The 18,944-nt window shown below is 36.7% G+C and overlaps 1 protein-coding gene across 2 annotated transcripts in view; it reads right to left on the reverse strand.

Moving 5' to 3' along the window:
• SUGT1 (SGT1 homolog, MIS12 kinetochore complex assembly cochaperone) overlaps positions 1-18,944 on the reverse strand; it is a 59,332-nt gene that overhangs the window by 39,862 nt on the left and 526 nt on the right. For both annotated transcript variants that reach the window (XM_064586029.1, XM_045869545.3), the window contains exons 2-10: positions 18,834-18,891; positions 11,381-11,471; positions 10,628-10,697; positions 9,924-9,994; positions 7,604-7,657; positions 7,197-7,213; positions 4,775-4,809; positions 3,046-3,142; positions 2,147-2,254 (exon numbers count right to left, since the gene is read on the reverse strand). In XM_064586029.1, coding sequence (XP_064442099.1) covers positions 2,147-2,254; positions 3,046-3,142; positions 4,775-4,809; positions 7,197-7,213; positions 7,604-7,657; positions 9,924-9,994; positions 10,628-10,697; positions 11,381-11,471; positions 18,834-18,891 — 601 coding nt within the window. The remainder of the gene's footprint in view (positions 1-2,146; positions 2,255-3,045; positions 3,143-4,774; positions 4,810-7,196; positions 7,214-7,603; positions 7,658-9,923; positions 9,995-10,627; positions 10,698-11,380; positions 11,472-18,833; positions 18,892-18,944) is intronic.

Here is an 18,944-nt window from a genome sequence, read left to right on the forward strand (position 1 = left end):
AATGAAACTACTATAAACTACTATACAAAACTACTATACAAAAGAGAGAAGTAGTTATGTAGCATTTAAAGACTGAAGGGACCAAGAAAGCAAACTGGGAAAACAGCAGGGTGGGGTTGCAGAATGGTTAGCATCAACAAGCACTCAAGTTTCAAAAGAGAATTAAAGAATGAGAGATAACAGTGCTTCATTAACATCCTCAATTCTAGCCACACAAACTTATGTATTTATTACCATTCTATTCTTCCATAAATTTTATGAGGAGACCCAGTAACACAAGTTTTTAAGTCATTTACCATCTATTAAACTACTTCAAAAGAACATGCATTAACAACCTGTTGATAAAAATATGTACAAAAATGCCAAACTCATGACTTTCTGACCCAAATCTAGCTAGAGTTTTGTGGTTATTTACCCAACTTCTTTTACTGAACAAATTCTACACTATGTGTAAGACCAAAATCTTGCTAAGATTTCATCCCTTTTTCTCACTTTCTATCACCCAAACAACTGTTTCTTCTCTCACTCATAATTTAACAGCTCTGTACTTTGTAATCTTCAAATAGATAAGTGGGCAAATCACTTCTAACTAGATGCAAAAAACTATCACTTCTTGGGGCACCTGGGTGGCTCAGTTGTTAAGCGTCTGCCTTCAGCTTAGGTCATGATCCCAGGGTCCTGGGATGGAGCCCCACATCGGGCTCCCTGCTCCGCGGGGCGCCTGCTTCTCCCTCTCTCACTCCCCCTGCTTGTGTTCCCTGTCTCTCTGTCAAATAAATAAAATCTTTAAAAAAAACAAAAAACTACCACTTCTTAACTTTGCACTTCTGCTCAAATGCTCTGCAGGTATCCTCTTCTTTCTGCAGGCCCAGTTACCATATTTTCCCAGACGAAGGCCAACCCTGATTCTATCCTAGGATAGGAAAATTCACACATCCTTAGAACTTAAACTCAACAGTTACTAACATAGTATGTTGTAAGACATGTGTATAAAGAAGGTGCAGTAATGGAAAAAGTATACATATATCATCTGCTGTCATACCTCATTATATACCTTCATACAATTTTATAGATGAAAAAATTTCAGAGCTCATTTAGTCCATATCTCTCATTTTAAAGGACAGTGAATAGTCCTGTAATAATTTTGTGACTAGTCTAAATTCACAGGGCAAAGAACCAGAGTCAGATTTTTTTATTTTTCAGTTCAGTACTTGTCCTACTTATACTACCTACATCTTCTGATTGCTATTTAAAACATTCTATGAATTTTAATTCTATCGCATTTTTTACTTCTTTTTGAAAATACAAAGAAATCTAAAAATTATATAATTACTCGAACTGCAGTTTAAACCACTCAGTATTCCCTCATAAAGTATTCTAAAATTCAGCTTAATTAAAAAACAAAAAAAAAAGAGCAGATTCATCTTCACAGTAGTTTGTATTTTTAACTATGTTAAGGTAGGGTAAGAAAATATTTATACATCAAAAGAGACAAGTTTAAGAGAAGAGACTTTTGGTATCAAATCCTAAAGAGAGGCTGATAATTTCATCTTTTTTTTGAAAACCTCTTTAAGAAATTTAACAATCTTAAGTATACAAACACTACTGAGGTTAAATTGATTTTTAAATTCCATTGTCCTAGAATCTGGGGAGGGGAAAACTGTTACTCAAAATTTATTGTCCTTATTTACCTGTCTCTTTCTTTTTATTTTTTAAGATTTTATTTACTTACTTGAGAGAGTGAGAGAGAGAAAAGCAAGAGAGAGAGGAAGGTCAGAGGGAGAAGCAGAAACCCCTCTGAGTTGGAAGCCCAATGTGGGACTCGATCCTGGAACTCCAGGATCATGACCTGAGCTGAAGGCAGATGCCCGACTGACTGAGCCACCCAGGTGCCCATTTAACCTGTTCCTTTTAATTTGAAAATATGTGCTTAAAAGGATCTATAAGCTTATAATCGCACAGGCAATTAGTTAACCAGTATTTCTTTATTTTGGAAATACTACTACTACAACTTTTACTCATTTAAATAATCTCTACACCCAATGTGGGGTTTGAACTCATGACCCTGAGATCAAGAGTCACATGCTCTTCTTACTGAGCCAGTCAGATGTCTCCATTACTGACAACTCTTTTAAAATTGTCTTACCTTGGTTGAAAGTACTTTAAATGTGCTCTGTTCTGGGATTATAGGATGAAGAAGTCTCAGTTGCAAATTGTAATCCTCTCCAGAAGGAAGTTTCACCAAAGCAGACAACTAATGAATACAAAATTGGCAGCATGTTTTTATAAATTTATATAATGAAAGGTAAAATACTTAAACTGAATATAATTGCAGAACTTCAATACTGCTGCAGATTGTTTTAAACACTTTATATGGAATATCAGATTTAAGAAATTCAAAATAATCCTTTTTTTCCTACTTGGTCTCCTTTACATGGATTCTCACGTACATAATTAAATAAGCAGAAAATAGTATGTTTCAAACACATATATAACATTTAAATCTCTAGAAAACTCAAGATATAAAAGCAAAACAATACAATATGTAACAAAAGCAAGGAGTCATATGCAAAACATCTACTTCTACCACTAACTTAAATATCATTGAAGTTTTCTACTAAATGCTAAGAAATCAAGTTATTACAAGTCACACTAATTTAATGTGGTTAGTAAATTCTAAGACATATAAATCACACAACAAATAAGCAGACCTTTTTCACAAAGTATACCACACAAATGTAACCAAATCACATATCTTACTAATGTCTTTTATATTTGTCAACCAAGTTCTGCTTTGAATTTCAAATCTAAAGAAAAAGAAAATAATGCACATCTAGCTATAACCTACAGTATGAATACTTTTGTCTCAAAATTTAAAATCATTCAAGCTGAAAAGCCATGCTTCAGATTTTCATCAGCATTTTCCACATCTCAGGAAGAAATGGTGTATGTGATCAACTGCTATAGATTATTCTGCAATATACTATATTTGCAAATAAAAATATTTAATCTCAAAATAAAAAATAGTTCAAAGACTGTAATAACCTCTTTTTCTGAAAATTCCACATTTACATTATTCTTCTGAACATTCTTGATCATAAGTGTAATGATTACTTGAGATTCTGTTTGATACCAGTCATACCTATTGAAAAAGAAAAAAAACCACCTCAGAACATCTAATTTTCTTAGTTGTTGCTTCTTTATGTTTTGTCAAGATAAAAGCTACAATCTGATAAACAACAAGAGCTCCACCTTGAGGAACAAATAAGCAAAGCAGATGGTGATTCACAGAAACAATTTTATAGAACTAATTTTCTTTGACCTGCACTAATGGAAAAGAACAGTAGAGTATGATGCCTCAAACCTTTCCAGTAGACTTAAATACTTACACGATTTTCCGGGTTCTGACTTGTATCTCTAATATTGTTGTGCTTAAGCTAATGTTAAAGATGAAATTTACTCTTAACAGCTAACCATTATTACATACCATTAATAGCTTTACATTTTCATTTCAACCTAACACTCAAAAGAAGCACTTCTATCCCTCTTTTACAGATGAAAAATAAGCCCAGATGGGTGAAGCAATCAGCCAGTCAGTGGCAGGTGTTACACTGGACCCATGTCGGCTGGACTCCACACTCCAAAATCTCTTAACTGAAGTTGGAGCAAAGAGCCCCGAACACAGGGAGCAGAAGCAAATGAGCTAAAATTAAAATAACTTAAAATTTAACTCATCCTGCCAGGCACAACATTAAATACAGTATCTTCCTTCACTCTCAAGGTACATGGGAAAACTAATGTGCCTAGAGATTCTAATTATGTGTATCTTTCCCACAGAAGGCTCTAGAAATGTAGGGATCCTCACTTTCAAATTAGACTATATTAGATTATAAACTCCATGAGGCAGAGCAGTTTATCTATCCTGCCACTATTATATTCCTAGAACTAAGCACAGTGCCTAGTACACAGTACCAGTATTAAATCAATGATGGGATTATTTTATGCTCCAAACATCTTAATTATTATTTGATGTTTGTATTCTACTCCTGCTGCTGCCACCAAGCTAGTCAAAGTTCCTCATCTACTTGGTACTTGGGAGCGTCATCCTAAATCTCCCCAGAAGAAGCATGAATAGACTGTTTTGTTTTAACATTTCCAAACCATTTTAGGTAATTAAAATGCACCTTGATTAAAGAAATGAACTAAGAGTCTCAAAGTTTCCCTCTGAAATTCGGTGAGGATGCAAAGCTCCCGATCAATGCCTTGTGTTTCTTTCTGTTACAGTCCTAAGAATACAAGTTGTACACATGGCTGATGAACAATTAAAAATAAATTCAAATACCTGCTAGACGCTTAATTCATTACTATAACTGCTGCCCTGAGCAACAGTCCCTTTCAACTCATGCAGAATCACTCTATGAAAAATTTACTCTAAAATATAAAAGGCAGGTAGTTACAATTCTGTCAAGCCTACTACTAATTTATTTACCTGTGTAATAACAACTGGAAGAGGCTCTCGTCATACATGGAAAGGTGACATAATATGGAACCAGATGAAGCATGTTTAAAATAGAGAACTGATTTGAATTTAACTAAACACTAAAATCAATCAGTAAACAGCCTTAGAATTAGTTTTCCCAGGGTAAACAAATTTCTAAAAAAAACTAAGAAACACTGAACATCACAGGGTAAGGACTTGCTTACTTTTAAACAAAAGGATTTTTCCCTTTAGGCATATTTATCATGCACTGTCTTATGAAAAAGAAACACTTACTTGATTTTTGACTGATGAGTCCTCTGGGATGCACACTGATTTGGCAAGTTGCAAGAGAAAGATTTTTACAAATTAGTTTACAAACTGTATATTAAAACGCATGTATTATTAATTTACCCAGTGCTATGGTTACTTTGATATGGAATAACTATGTGAAAATGTCCCTCAAAGACAAAGCATACCTGAATTCATAATTGTTAAATAATACTAGTCATCACAAAATATTAGAATATTCAACATTTTTATAATTTTAGGAGTTAAAATTTCAAAAAAGATTTTTCTTCTAAAATAAAAGCGTAAGGGGAAAGGAAGGAAAAATAAGATGAAAACAGAGAGGGAGACAAACTATAGAGACTCTTAACTACAGGAAACAAACTGAGGGTTGCTGGAGGGGAGGTGGGTGGAGGGATGGGGTAACTGGGTGATGGACATTAAGGAGAGCACTTGATGGAATGAGCACTGGATGTCACATGCAACTGATGAATCACTAAATTCTACCTCTGAAACTAATAATAAACTATATGTTAATTAAATCAAATTGAAGTAAAAAAAATAATAAAAAATAAAAACCATAAAACCCAAAAAACTTTCTGAAGGTATGACTGGAAAAGGTTACATTTAAATGTCCAGTTCCAAGGCTAACTCTCTAAACCAAAAACAACAATATTTAAAAAAACATAAAAAAAAAACAACGCACTTTTTTTTTTAGAAAGAGTATAACCTTCAGGCTTAGCAGTGGCATCAAACACTGCTCTGGAATATATGAAGGGACATTTCCATGGTGCCTTCCAGATAACAGCTTACACTCTGTTTATGGTCTCTCAGCAACAAACATTCTACACTGCCCATCAAGAAACAAATTGATTCTTGACCAATCAATACTTCCCTAAACTCTGTGTGTGCCAGTTAAGACTACATTAATCTAAAGAACTTGCCCTGGGACATAAGTGACCTCTAAGTTGTCCCTAAATGATAGGGAAGAGATGGGGTTTCGAGGAAGAAAATAAAACCCCTCTACACAGATTTGAGTCTAACTCAGAATTACTCTCCAGTGTTAACTATTTAGAAATACCTGAATCTAGGTGATACCAAGTAGAGATAATGACTAGAACATATTATTCCTGTTCACCTTGGTACAAAGATTAAACTAGTGTGAACCACAGCAGTGACAAAATGCACTGTGGCTAAACAGCTGTTTGTGTTACCAAAGTATAATCCAAATGCTATTTTGTTGTTTTCAGGACTAGTTCCAATCCCAAATATGATACTGTAAGACCTAAACAAAAATACCAGCAGGTGAAGAAAGCCAACTTTTATTTATTTAAAGATTTTTATTTATTTATTTTGAGAAAGCTAGCGAGAGTGAGCAGGGGGAGGAGCAGAGGGAGAGGGACAAGCAGACTGCACGCTACATGCAGAGCCCAACAGGGGACTGAATTTCACGACGCTGAGATCATCACCTGAGCCTAAATCGAGAGTCGGACACTTAACTTAGCCACCCAGGTGCCCTGAAAGAAGCCAACTTTTAATACTTCCCTCATCCATCACCCTTAGGAATATGGACAAGCCTTTGAAGTACAGGAATAACCAGACAGGGCTCAATTCTGGTGATGTTCCAAACTCCAATCACTACATATACACATATCTGACCTGATGCTCACAACCTGAAGGAGATTAGCTCTATTAGGCCCAGTTTACACATGAAGAAAGCCCAGAGAATAAAAGACTTTCTCAATGTCACAATGTAATTCTGGAAGACAGAAATGTAAATCTTCCTTCAGACATGAAGAGACCCAAGTGGGTTAAGTAACCGCCAACAGAATTAAGACAACACACACATCTCCTGACTCGTCATTTCATTTACTGACTACACTGCTGATTATCGCTGCTGCTAAAAACTACTAGCCATTATGTAACTATGTGTGTTATATATAAACCTAAGTGGTTAGAAACAAAAAAATCAACTTTCAACTCCACCATAAATTTTAGTAACTGAAAAGACTTGGAAATCTTCATATCCAAAACAATAAATGTGAAACTGAATTAGACAGATAAACATTTCCAAATTTTACTTAACTTTTGTGTTCTCAGTACACCACAATAAACTCTGAAAGTGCTTTCTAGGCAGCAGCTGTTTAACCTAAATGTGATGACTTTCAGCAAGGAAAAGACAAAAAATAACCACCCTGACCATACTAAAATATGCCAAATCAACTTGATCACACATGAAACAAGCCCAATAATTTTCATGACTATAAACCTCTATATCTATTTCACCAAAAACGGTATTATTGCAGTCGCTAGAAGAAAAGTATTTACATGGAATTGCTTAAGATCTAAGTAAAGGTCATTCGGAGTCCTGTCTCAAATATATGGCAAAATTATAATTAAGTAAGAACATGAATAAAAATTTTGTACTTACCACCTCAGATTGTGATCCTATTAAAAACATAAAAAGAAAACATTTCTATTTAACAGTACATTTACAGGGAGTCACATACATGACTTCTATAGCACAAACATACTGATTGATTACATAAGCCAATTTTCCACACATTTCAAATTTTAAAAAGTGGTTTAATTTTGCATCCTAGAGTCACTGTAGACTTTTAGTAATTTCTTACCGGTAACACAACTGCAAAACAAATCCATCCAAATCTTCCTTTCAACATATAACAAAACCTTGGAAATCCCTATCTAAGGGAACATACACTATTTAAATTTATGATTTATAAAGTTATAAAGTTAAAAACACATTTGTTTAAATCCAAAAATGTCAAAAATTTATTTCTTTGTAAAGTGAAAGACATGAGAAACCTATATACTTACCATTCTGGGCCTCTTGACACCTTTTAATCCAGACAGTGAAATCAGGATCTGTACCTAGAAAAAACAAACTGACTGTAACATCACTCACTCATCAGCACCATCTAACATATTCATTCAACAAATACTTACTGAATACCTACTATGTTCCAAACAGTGTTTTAGGCAATGGGGATTCAGCAGTAAATTAAACAAAAATACTTGTCCTAACAGGATTTATAGTAACCATAATGCTACAGCTCTAAGTACACGAATACTTTTAACATTTAGACATTCATCCTGAAGAATTTTAATTAAAAAAAAAAACATGGTTTTAGCCACAGTCAACCTTACTGGTTCCCAGATACAAATAATCTACATTTCCCCTCACTTCTCTCCTGTTAAAGGAGCTTCCTCTCACACAACAAAATCAGACCTGAATTAGATACCCAACACACTATCAGTTAGTGTGGGATAGAAGCCTGGTACCAGACAGCTAGACCAAGGTCTAGAAGCTTCTTCTGACCCCAGATTTGTTCTCTAATGCAGCTACCCACTTTTTCTATCTACTCTTCTCTCAGTAGCTTTTCCTGTTACCATGCCATTCCTACCAATACCAAAAAACACCTCTGTACTTTGCGCAGTTCTGTTTATCTCCAGATTCCACAGCAGCCAAGAGACTACAGATGGTGAACTATATATTTAGAGATAGCAATGTAAACATGTACATAAGCAAATTATTAATTTCTAAAGACTCAGGACAATGATAATCCAAACAGTACAGGGTCTAATCCAATATAATGTTAAAAATTATTAAAAGTGGGAGGGTTGGGTGGCTCAGTCGTTAAGCGTCTGCCTTCGGCTCAGATCATGATCCCAGGGTTCTGGGATTGAGCCCTGCATCCAGTTCCCTGCTCAGCGGGAAGCCTGTTTCTCCCTCTCCCACTTCCCCTGCTTGTGTTCCCTCTCTCACTGTGTCTCTGTCAAATAAATACATAAAATCTTTAAAAAAAATTATTAAAAGTACTCTAAAGTTTGCAAACTCAAATTGCAGGCAAGATTATTCTGAAAAATAAAAATTTCTTAAAATGAATTTTCTAGTACACTGATTTATAAATAACATTCAAACTGTATAGGCCTTAATACCTAGGCACATATACACACACACTCATTCTAGTGGGGGTAATAATTATATCAAAATCCTAGATTTGAATATCAGTAAATAAAACCAAGCTTCCTACCATACCAAAGGAAAAAAAGGTAATATTTTGAGTTGTAAATTTTTACCCTGTTAATAAGGGAACCCTAACAGTTTAACATAAATTTTCCTTAGAATTAAAAGACAAATTTGTTTTTAAATTAAAATATCTGTAAAAGCAATTTTACCAAAAAACAGACACCTTCATTTGAGGCGGACTCTGAAATAATCCTGAGATAAAAATCAATGGCAGTAAGATATTAATAAATGAAACAATTTAGGTGATGAACTTTCTATTGCTCTAAAAGAAATAAGGAATAGGGCTTAGAAATCTACAACATGGAATGATTTATGTCTCTTCTGGGTTTTCAAGTATGTGTCAAGGTACAGGATAATTGGACTCTTTAGAATCTGCTAGAAGTGCAGATATGCTGGCTTGCTTACTAAATAGCCAAATTATTCATGTACCACTCACTACTCCTTCCTAATTTGTAGGTTCCAATTGCAAAGTTGGACCCACTGTCCTCTCTCAAGCAGGTATACAGCAGAAGAGCAAATATTCAAAGCAATACAAGAGTAAATTTTTAAAATATAAAAACATACTCATGCAATACTTTAGAGCAGGGTTTCCCAACCTCAGCACTACTGCTATTTTGGACCAGCTACTTCTCTGTTGTGGGGGACAATTCTGTGCAATGTAGGATGTTTAGCAGTATCCCCGGCCTCTACTCACTAGGTATCCACAGCACATCCCCCATTCACCAGTCATGATAATCAAAAATCTCTTCAGACATTGCTAAATGTCCCTCAGGGAGCAATATCATCCCTACTTAGGAACCACTGCTTTAGAGAACTGTGATAAAACTCTATCATTAGAGGGTGCCTGGGTGGCTCAGTCGTTAGGCGTCAGACCTTCGGCTCAGGTCATGATCCCGGGGTCCTGGGATCGAGCCCCAGATTGGGCTCCCTGCTCAGCGGGAAGCCTGTTTCTCCCTCTCCCACTCCCGCTGCTTGTGTTCCCTCTCTCGCTGTATCTCTCTCTGTCAAATAAATAAATAAAATCTTAAAAAAAAAAAAAAAGATTGCTTTAAAAAAAAACCACAGAAATAATGGATTAGTTTATTAACATACAATTCCAATACTTACTATCTAATTTCTGTCCTTCTATAAAAGTTTCTAAAGCAGCAGCATAGTTTTTTTCATGGTATTCACATATCCTGCATGAGTATATTAAAAACAAATACCACACACACATGAGATCATGCAAAAAGGATTTCTAAATTAAATATCCTAGTACTCTCTATTGGTAAAAAAATAATTTATTTTAAATATATGTTAATAAGCCCAGAGATTTTCTAATATACTGTAACATTAAATATAATTCTCATTAAAACCCAATTTTGGAACTCATTTCAAAAAGAATTTCTTGATTTAACTGTGCATACTTATTCCAAAATATAGTTATGCTAAGAAACCAAAGAAGTTTCTTAAGAATAAAATTACACTTATCAACAGAAACAAGCTGGGATGTAACGTACACCGATACAGGGCTTTCACAGCATTAAATGTAGCCTGTCCAGCCTGGTTAAATACAATAAATTCCGAACAATGAATGAAAAAGGGATTTGAAATCCATCAGTTTCTTCTTTTCCTTGTAATTACTTCAACATCACTATTTTAAAACACACTACAACAGAAGTATAAAATTATATTTAAAATTGAATCCTACCTCAGCTATAAAATGTATAAATACAAAATTTACTATTTACATAAAACTTAAAATTCATGCAATGAACTAAATACCTACTATCTATAGTCCAGACCCAATTAGAAGAGTAGTTATTGCATACCCTTTCCTCAGCATAGCAGTGGAATTATTTGGATTAAGTTCAAGAGATTTCTTTGCATCAGCAACAGCATCTACATACAAAAAAAAAAAAAAAGAGAAAGAAAGAAAAGAAAAGGGGGAGGGTTTAGTCAGTAATTTATGGATCCTAACAAGTTACATACAAAATTTGAATCAGCCCTACATTTTTAAGCTTTCAAGTTAGTGCAATGGACAAATGCTTTTAAATTAGGAAAAATTAATCCAAGATATAATCCAAAAAAAATCACTCTCATACCTTATTAGCCTAATATTTAGCTTTCTTTTTAAAGCTATTCAGTCAATGTATAAAGCTTTGTCACAAAGTTCATCTAATTTTCTCATTAACATCATTTATGTAATATGACTCAAGATATTTAGTTTTCCCTACCTAGATTCTCTACCCAGAACAATTTAAAAGTTACACAATATACAAAAATTACAAACAAGAGCATTTCATTTAGTCTGTAAAACAATAAATGTGATGCTATTTTTTGTTAGTATATCCAATAACTACAAATGAAATCTGTATAAATTCTCCACCCACTGAAGGAAGGAGACACCCAGAACATTTGTATGGGTGTTGCTCAACATATTTGTCATGTTTCAGCTACTTCACACCTTGTGTGAAAGACCAATTTAAAAATCTTCAAAGATAATATCTACTATATTTGATTCACTGTATCTTGGGTAAAATTTATAACTTATAAGAAATAATATATTTAGTAAGAAAAGTTACCACAGTAATTCCCAAGAAGAATGTGACAATAAGCTCTTTGACAATAATATTGAGCATCATCTGGTTTCTGTTCCAAAGCCTTAATCAGCTCCTACAAATACAAACATGTTGAATGTCAATAAATGTTTTTAAAAGCAACTGAATTCTAATTAAACATGATTTTTAATCAAATAACCTATTATCATAAGCTATTTGGAGGAAAGATAACAGAATAAGCTTGGAGCTTTCCTTTGCAAGAGGATCAATATCACCCCTTCTCCAGTCTCTCCCCCAAAATCCACAATCTAATGTAGTATCTTAGCACAGTTCCTGGCCTGTGGTAGAAACTCTAAATGGTAATTACTATCACCTCATTTATTCTGAAGAATTTATATACATTGACCATCAAAGATTTTCTCCCTCTAATTTGGAGAAGACTCGAAGATTTGAGATGCCTAGAAAATATGAAACCGTCCAATAAAAACAAACAAAAAACCTGGAAGTTGAATCTAGCGCTCAGGAAGGTTAACAGAATCAATAAAGACACAATGAAGTTTATCTGGCCCTCCCCCATCGTCTGTCAATAGCAGACAACCCTAAGAAATTACCGCATTCCGTTGAAAGCCCAGATACAGTACCTCATAGATAGCTACCATCAATATGAGATTAAAACTTTGTCACCCTGCGCAGTCACAGTATGTAAGTGGTAGCTGGAACAGTAATGATGCAAGAAATGACAGCACGATCAGTGAGGCCAAGAATAAATGTAGGCAAATAGGAATGCTTTGATTCTCTACCTAGTGCTCACACATTCTAGGGATTTGGTAGTTTTCTTAAAAGGTAAAATTACTTCAGGGGCACCTGGGTGGGTGGCTCAGATGGTTAAGCATCTGCCTTCGGCCCAGGGTCCTGGGATTGAGCCCCACACAGGGCTCCCTGCTAGGCGGAAAGCCTGCTTCTCCCTCTCCCTCTACTGTTCCCCTTGCTTGTGCTCTCTTGCTCTAATAAATAAATAAAATCTTAAAAAAAAAAAAAAAGTAAAATTATTTCAATAACAACACGTCACTGATTTTGCTCTTAGCGTGATTCCCCAAAATCAAATTATACTATACTTGGTAATCATTTATCTAAAACGCAATATACCTAAAATCCAAACCACTTTTTACCTTCTTCACTTCTTTCATCCTGATCCAAGCAATACTGAAAATCAGATCTTGTTTATGTCAATGGGCAAAAAACTCTCCAACGTCTTCGCAGCTGATGTCTTTGCAGCTGACTCCAAGCAAAAGCCCAAGTTCTTCCAGTGACCTTCAAGGCCCTCCCTGATACAACCCTCTGCTAGCTCTCTGACCTCATCTCTTACTACTCTTCCTCTTGCTCCTCTACTCTAGCCACAATGGCCTCCTTGCTGTTCTTCAAACACCTTAGGACTCTGTACCTGCTGCTCCCTCTCACCAGAAAGCTCTTCCCCACATGTGCTCAGAAGATCCAGCCCATCACCTTAGTGACAAGACTGTCAAATCCAGGTCTGACTCCAAATCTGCTTTTTGAACACCAAACCACACTGCCTCTTGGTAACCTCTCTTTAATCCAAGTATCCTTCACACACCAATGACATTTGTATTAATATGTTTCCTAACACTTTGAAATTCCTAAGTTAAATGATACCATCTTGTACTTAAACTTTCAACAATTTTGAAAACCTCTGATAGCTTCTTACCTATCTACTCAAATACATCTTCAAACCAAATTTCTAGCCTCTCCTCAGCAAGAAAACAAGTATGAGTCAAAAAGCTACTATAAATTATACTAGGATCTGGTTCATCAATTTATAAGTATTTTTAAACATATATTATGTAACAAAGACAGGCCAGACACTGGGGGTACAAAGATAAATAAAATGGAATCAAGTAAAAACTGATTTTCAAACAACCAACTTACAAATGACCTTTAAAAACACAAACCAACTGTTGGTTAAGGAGAACCATTTATGTCACTCAGTTAAATAAACTAAGCAATTCACTTATTGGGCTATTATTCTGAAAAGTTACCAAAAAACAGAACACAAACTGAACACTATGACACACAAATATAAGTCATAAAACACAATAACCAGTTTATTTCGAATAAACAATATACAGTATAATAAAACCAGAAGAAGTGAAATTAAAACAATGATTTGGGTTGTATTAACGACATCAGACTTGTGGCATGTTTTGAGAGTTCTACTGTTTCTGTGACAACAGTTGCCCGATGCTAGAGCAAAGGGACTAGAGAGAGGTATCTCAAAGGCAAGGACTTCAGTGCCAACATTTGAATCAAAGGGGCAAAAGGCCATTATTTAATGCAGACTCACATAAAATGAGTTAGTTTATAGTCAAGCAACTTACAGTTCTCAAAAATAAAGAAACTCAATGAACTATGAAATATAATTACATTGAAATCTTTACCAAGATAATGGTGAAGGAAGTACCTTGATAATCCAAATCGGGGAAAAACTCCTTTTTAACGCACTGAAATTGTTTCAAACTTAGATCTCAGAAAATGAATTTCCAAATCTTTAAAGTTTTAGGATTTTTAAAAATGCTAGTCAACAAGTTAACCTGTTGTTAAGGTTAAAAGCAAAAGCGAACTGCTCAGACTGATCTAACTGCTGAAGGCATGTAGCTCTGGGTATCTCAGTTTGATTCCACTTCACATTTTCTTCTAGCCACAGCTAATTCCCAATCACAGATAATAAACAAGAGTACCAACCCCTCTCCCTTCCTAAACTACCTAGCACTGCTAAAGCTTGTTTGGAGCGCAGCCACTCGTATACCCTTACCACGTAAACCATGCAGAACAGGTAACACTGCATTTATGCTAACTCTCTCTGTTCTCAATGCTCTGAACAAAGCTATCAATGGTCAGCTACTTCAAAGTCAGCTATCAAACCTTTAATTATATTATACATCCCTAGACCTACCCCCTCCTCTAGAGGAAGACCTGATGCCTTGAACCCAGAGACTTGTCACTTGTCAACTATATAACCCTGAGCAAGTGAACCTCTTTGGTCTCAGCTTCCTTGTGAGTAAAATACAAATACCCACCTCAGTTGTTATAAGAACTATGGTAGGAGTCATTTCACATAACACATCTGAGTGCCTACCACATTGCAGGCACTACACGGAGAATGTGGTAAAAAAGATACACAAAACCCCTGCCCCCTTGTTAGCTTACAATGGGGCTCAATTTAGATAGGGTGGTCCAAGAAAGTAAGTTTCTCCTAGGTGACATGTCAGCTGAAATCTCAAATGATGAGCATCTCCAAGCAAAATGAGATAGTACAAGAGAGTACATTTTAAGCAAAAGGAATTGCAAGTCCATAGGCCCTCCACAAGGACTGAGCTTGATACATTTCAAGTGACATTAAAAAAAAAAAAAGACAGCGCTGGGGCACCTGGGTAGCTTAGTTGGTTAGGCCTCTGCCTTCAGCTCAGGTCATGATCCTGGGGTCCTGGGATCAAGTCCTGGATCAGACTCTGCTCAGCGGGTAGTCTGCTTCTCCCTCTGCCCCTCAACCTGTTTGTGCTCACGCGCGCACTCTTCTGTCTCAAATAAATAAATAAGATCTTAAAAAAAAAAAAAGTGTGGCTAGAACCTAGAGAGCAAAGAAGCTGCAAGATGCCTACCCTCAAGGGCCTCATCTTGTACCTTACATTACTTATCTTCATTACAGCCCTTTCAAATAGGTCCTACTTAGTCTCACTTCACAGATAGGAAATCTGATCCCGAGTGACATCAGGAATTTTCCTGAGGTTACAGAGTTATTATGAAACAACGGGACCCAAGCACTCTGATTCCAGAGCCTGAGGGGTTTTTTTTGTTTTTGTTTTTGTTTTTTTAAGTAAACTCTACCCTCAACATGGGGCTCAAACTCACAACCCCAAGATCAAGAGTTTCATGTTCTACCGAATGAGCCAGCCAGGTACCCCCAGAGCCTATGCTCTTAACCACTATTCATACTGGGCCTCAAAAGATTCCCGTAATTCACACGTCTTCTCTACCTAGTGAAATGAGACATCCTCTGTAAGGTTTTTCTGACTACCCTGGTTAGCCTCTACTCTGCTGTGTTCTTGGTGTACTTCATACACCACTCCATTAGAATATTTACCTTATATTTTAATAATCTGTTGACTTGTCTGTCTCTCCACTAGACTGCAAACTTCCTCAATGCAGTCTTTTCATCTTTAGATCCCTGGCTCTCAGTACAAAATTCACCACTAATATGTACTACTATATGCTGAATGAATGAAAAATGTGCATCAGCTTGATATAAACATTTCCCCTTTAATCCTAACTGGATGGTCTTGTAACATTTTAAGTGATGCATCATCAAGTGTCCTCAATTTCAAAATGACTAGTTGACTCTTGAACAATGACGTTGTGTTAGGGGCACTGACCCTCCCAGTCAAAAACCCAATCCAAGGGGTGCCTGGGTGGCTCAGTCGTTGAGCGTCTGCCTTCGGCTCGGGTCATGATCTCAGGGTCCTGGGATCGAGCCCGGCATCAGGCTCCCTGCCGGCGGGAAGCCTGCTTCTCCCTCTCCCACTCCCCCTGCTTGTGTTCCCTCTCTCGCTGTCTCTCTCTCTGTCAAATAAATAAATAAAATCTTAAAAAAAAAAAAAAAAAAAAAACAATCCAAGTGTAACTTTCGACTCCCCAGAAACTTAACAGCCTTCTATTGACCGGAAGCCTTACCGATAACATAAACAGTCAACTAGAACATATTTTGTATGCTATAGGTATAGGTATTAGGTAGGTATAGGTAGGCTATATTCTTACAATAAAGCTAGAGAAAAAAAATTGGAATTCGTAAGAAAAACACATTTACAGTACTGCACATATTAGAAAATGTCCATATGTTAAGTGGGCCAATGCAGTTCAAACCCAGGTTGTTCAAGGGTCAACTGTGAGGTCACTTCTAGCTTTAAAAAGAACACTTTCTCGGGGAGCCTGGGGGGACCAGTCAGTTAAGTATCCAACTCTTGATTTTGGCTCAGATCATGATCCTGGGGGGTCGCGGGATCTAGCCCCACATCAAGCTCCGTGCTGAGCATGGAGCCTACTTAAGATTCTCCCTCTCCCCTCCACTCTCTCTGTTTCTCTCAAATAAGTAAATAATTAATTAAAAATAAAAAACAGTCTCTTAACACAGCTGGTTCTTATCATGATCATTATCCCCACTCCCAGTTTCTGATTCAAGTAGGTGGTGGGTCCTGAGAATTTGCATTTCTAACAAGTTCTCAGGCGATGCTGCTGCAGCTGGTCTCAGGATGATACTTTTGAGAATTACTTTTCTACAGCACTAGACTAAGAGTCTGGAAACTTGTGTCCTGAGGGTCCCATTCTGCCTCTAATTGGCTATATACACCTCTATGACAGATCATTTCGATTTCTTTGGATCTCAGTTTTCTTCTGTAAAATGGAAGGGTAAGTACTACACCATATGAGCTGTAAGGGCTTCGAATAATCTCAGATGGAGTCCAACAATTTGCATTTCTAATAAATTCCCAGGTGGTGCTGATGCTGCTGGTTCAAAAGCCACACTTTAAGAATCAAGGTATTAAAGCTAACCACATGCCTGTTCTATGCAATTTCATTCCTAGGTATGTACACCCCCCAAAAAAGGAGTTCGTGTGTTCACCAAAATACCCACACAAAAAAATTCACAGTGGCTTTATTCATACTAGCTAATAACTGGAGACAAGCCAAAGTCCATTGTTAGAACTGTGCTCTATTTTTATACAATGAAATACTATACATCAATGAAAAAATACCACTTCACACAACATGGACATATCTCACATGAGAGTACCAAACTCAACTGGGTAACTAGTGCATTATTCTGTTTATAGGAAGTACAAGAACAAGCAAAACTGATGCTGACAGAGATACGAATGGGAGTTACCCAGAGGGTAAGCGGAATTATTGGCTGAGCAGCAGCATGAGGGAATTGCGAGGATGAAAGTGTTCTCTATCTTGATCTGGGGGCTATACATATATAAAACTACAACTTCAGTAATTGCAGACTTAAGATTTATAACATAGCATACATCAAAGGGATGGAAAGGGACAACAAAATGCATTACAATAACTTCCTTTAAAAGCAACTCATATAAACTGGATTTCCAAAAGTGGCACTGGGGCTAAGAGGACCATAACAAATGTAGATTCTGAAATTAGTAACTGTCTAGATGACATAATGAATTGTGAAGAAAGATGCTCAGTGCCTCCTGTAATACTATTCTAATACTGATCCCAGAAGCCTCATTAGGAAACATCATAGCACAAATGACCAACCAACCGTTTTATTTGAGGGCCTTCATATCTAGATCCAAAAAAACATACTCCAACTTAAAAAGCCCTATAGGACCTAGCCCCTGGTTTCCTTCCCACCTCCTCATCACTTATTCCTCCATCATCCCACTCTAGTTAAATGGGCCTTTTTGCTGCTCCCTGTACAAGCCAACCTCATTCCTACCTCAGGATCTTTGCAATGGCTCTTTTCCTGCCCAGAATGTTCTTTCCACAGAGCTCGCTCCCTCAGGTCTCTCCTCAAGTATCACTCCTTCAGAGAGACTCTACTACCCACATGGCAAATTTCTTTTAAGGTCCTAGCTAGCAAAAAACTTCTCTTGCCTCAAATTGCTAACCTTACCTATATTACATTATAACAACCCAACAGGGTTTGGTTTCCTTCTTCCCTCCTGCTTCAAAGCAAAAAACCCCTGCAACCAACTGCATCATGTATCCTTAGCTTGGGCTCTCTTTATTATTTTAAATTATTTAATTCTTGCTCTTTTGGCTTTTCTTTTCGGCTTTATAGTCTTTCACTTCACACAAAGGGCCTTGTAAGTCAGTTAAATACATAAACAAGACTTTACTCCATAGCAATCAGTGTCTTGCATAAAGCAACTGCAAATAGTTTTGATAAATAAAGGAATGAATAATGAACAGTAACAGGACTTCTGGAAATATTCAAAGACATACGGGAAAAGGTTTTTGTTTCCGTAGTCTGCACTTAGCACAACATCTGGTATGTAAGAATGGCAAAAACCGAATTAATTAAACATCATCAAGCCTAGGTTTCACTTTTTCTTCTAGTCACACATACTATTAAAAAAAAAAAAAATTCCTTCCGGGCCAACTATGAATGTCAACTACACCCCCCAGAAGAGATAAAGTACTGCCAAGGAGCTAAAAGGATGCAGTAACGGTCTAGGAGTGGGAGGGGGCAAGAACACGGGTTTGGAGTAACTGGGCCACTGTGGAACCAAGGAGAGACGGAGGCTGTCAGTATTAGGGCCGATACATCATAAAAACAGCAACCCCGGTCCCAGGAAGGCAGAGCTGGGAAGAGTCGGGGTCCGTCGGGACCCGTCGTGGCCGCGTTCCCCAGAAAAGTGGAGGAAGCTGAGATTGGTTCTCTCACCTCTAACGCCGCCTGGGGGTCCTCCTCGATCAGAGCATCTGAGAAGCTCCGGAAAAACCTGCCAAGGAAAACAACGACATGCTCACTAACCAAGTGGGGGGTAGGTGCGAG

The sequence above is a fragment of the Mirounga angustirostris genome, unplaced genomic scaffold (assembly GCF_029215605.1).
Source record: "Mirounga angustirostris isolate CCGP_5_RB_7025 unplaced genomic scaffold, mMirAng1.0.hap1 SCAF_3, whole genome shotgun sequence".
Lineage (NCBI taxonomy): Eukaryota > Metazoa > Chordata > Mammalia > Carnivora > Phocidae > Mirounga > Mirounga angustirostris.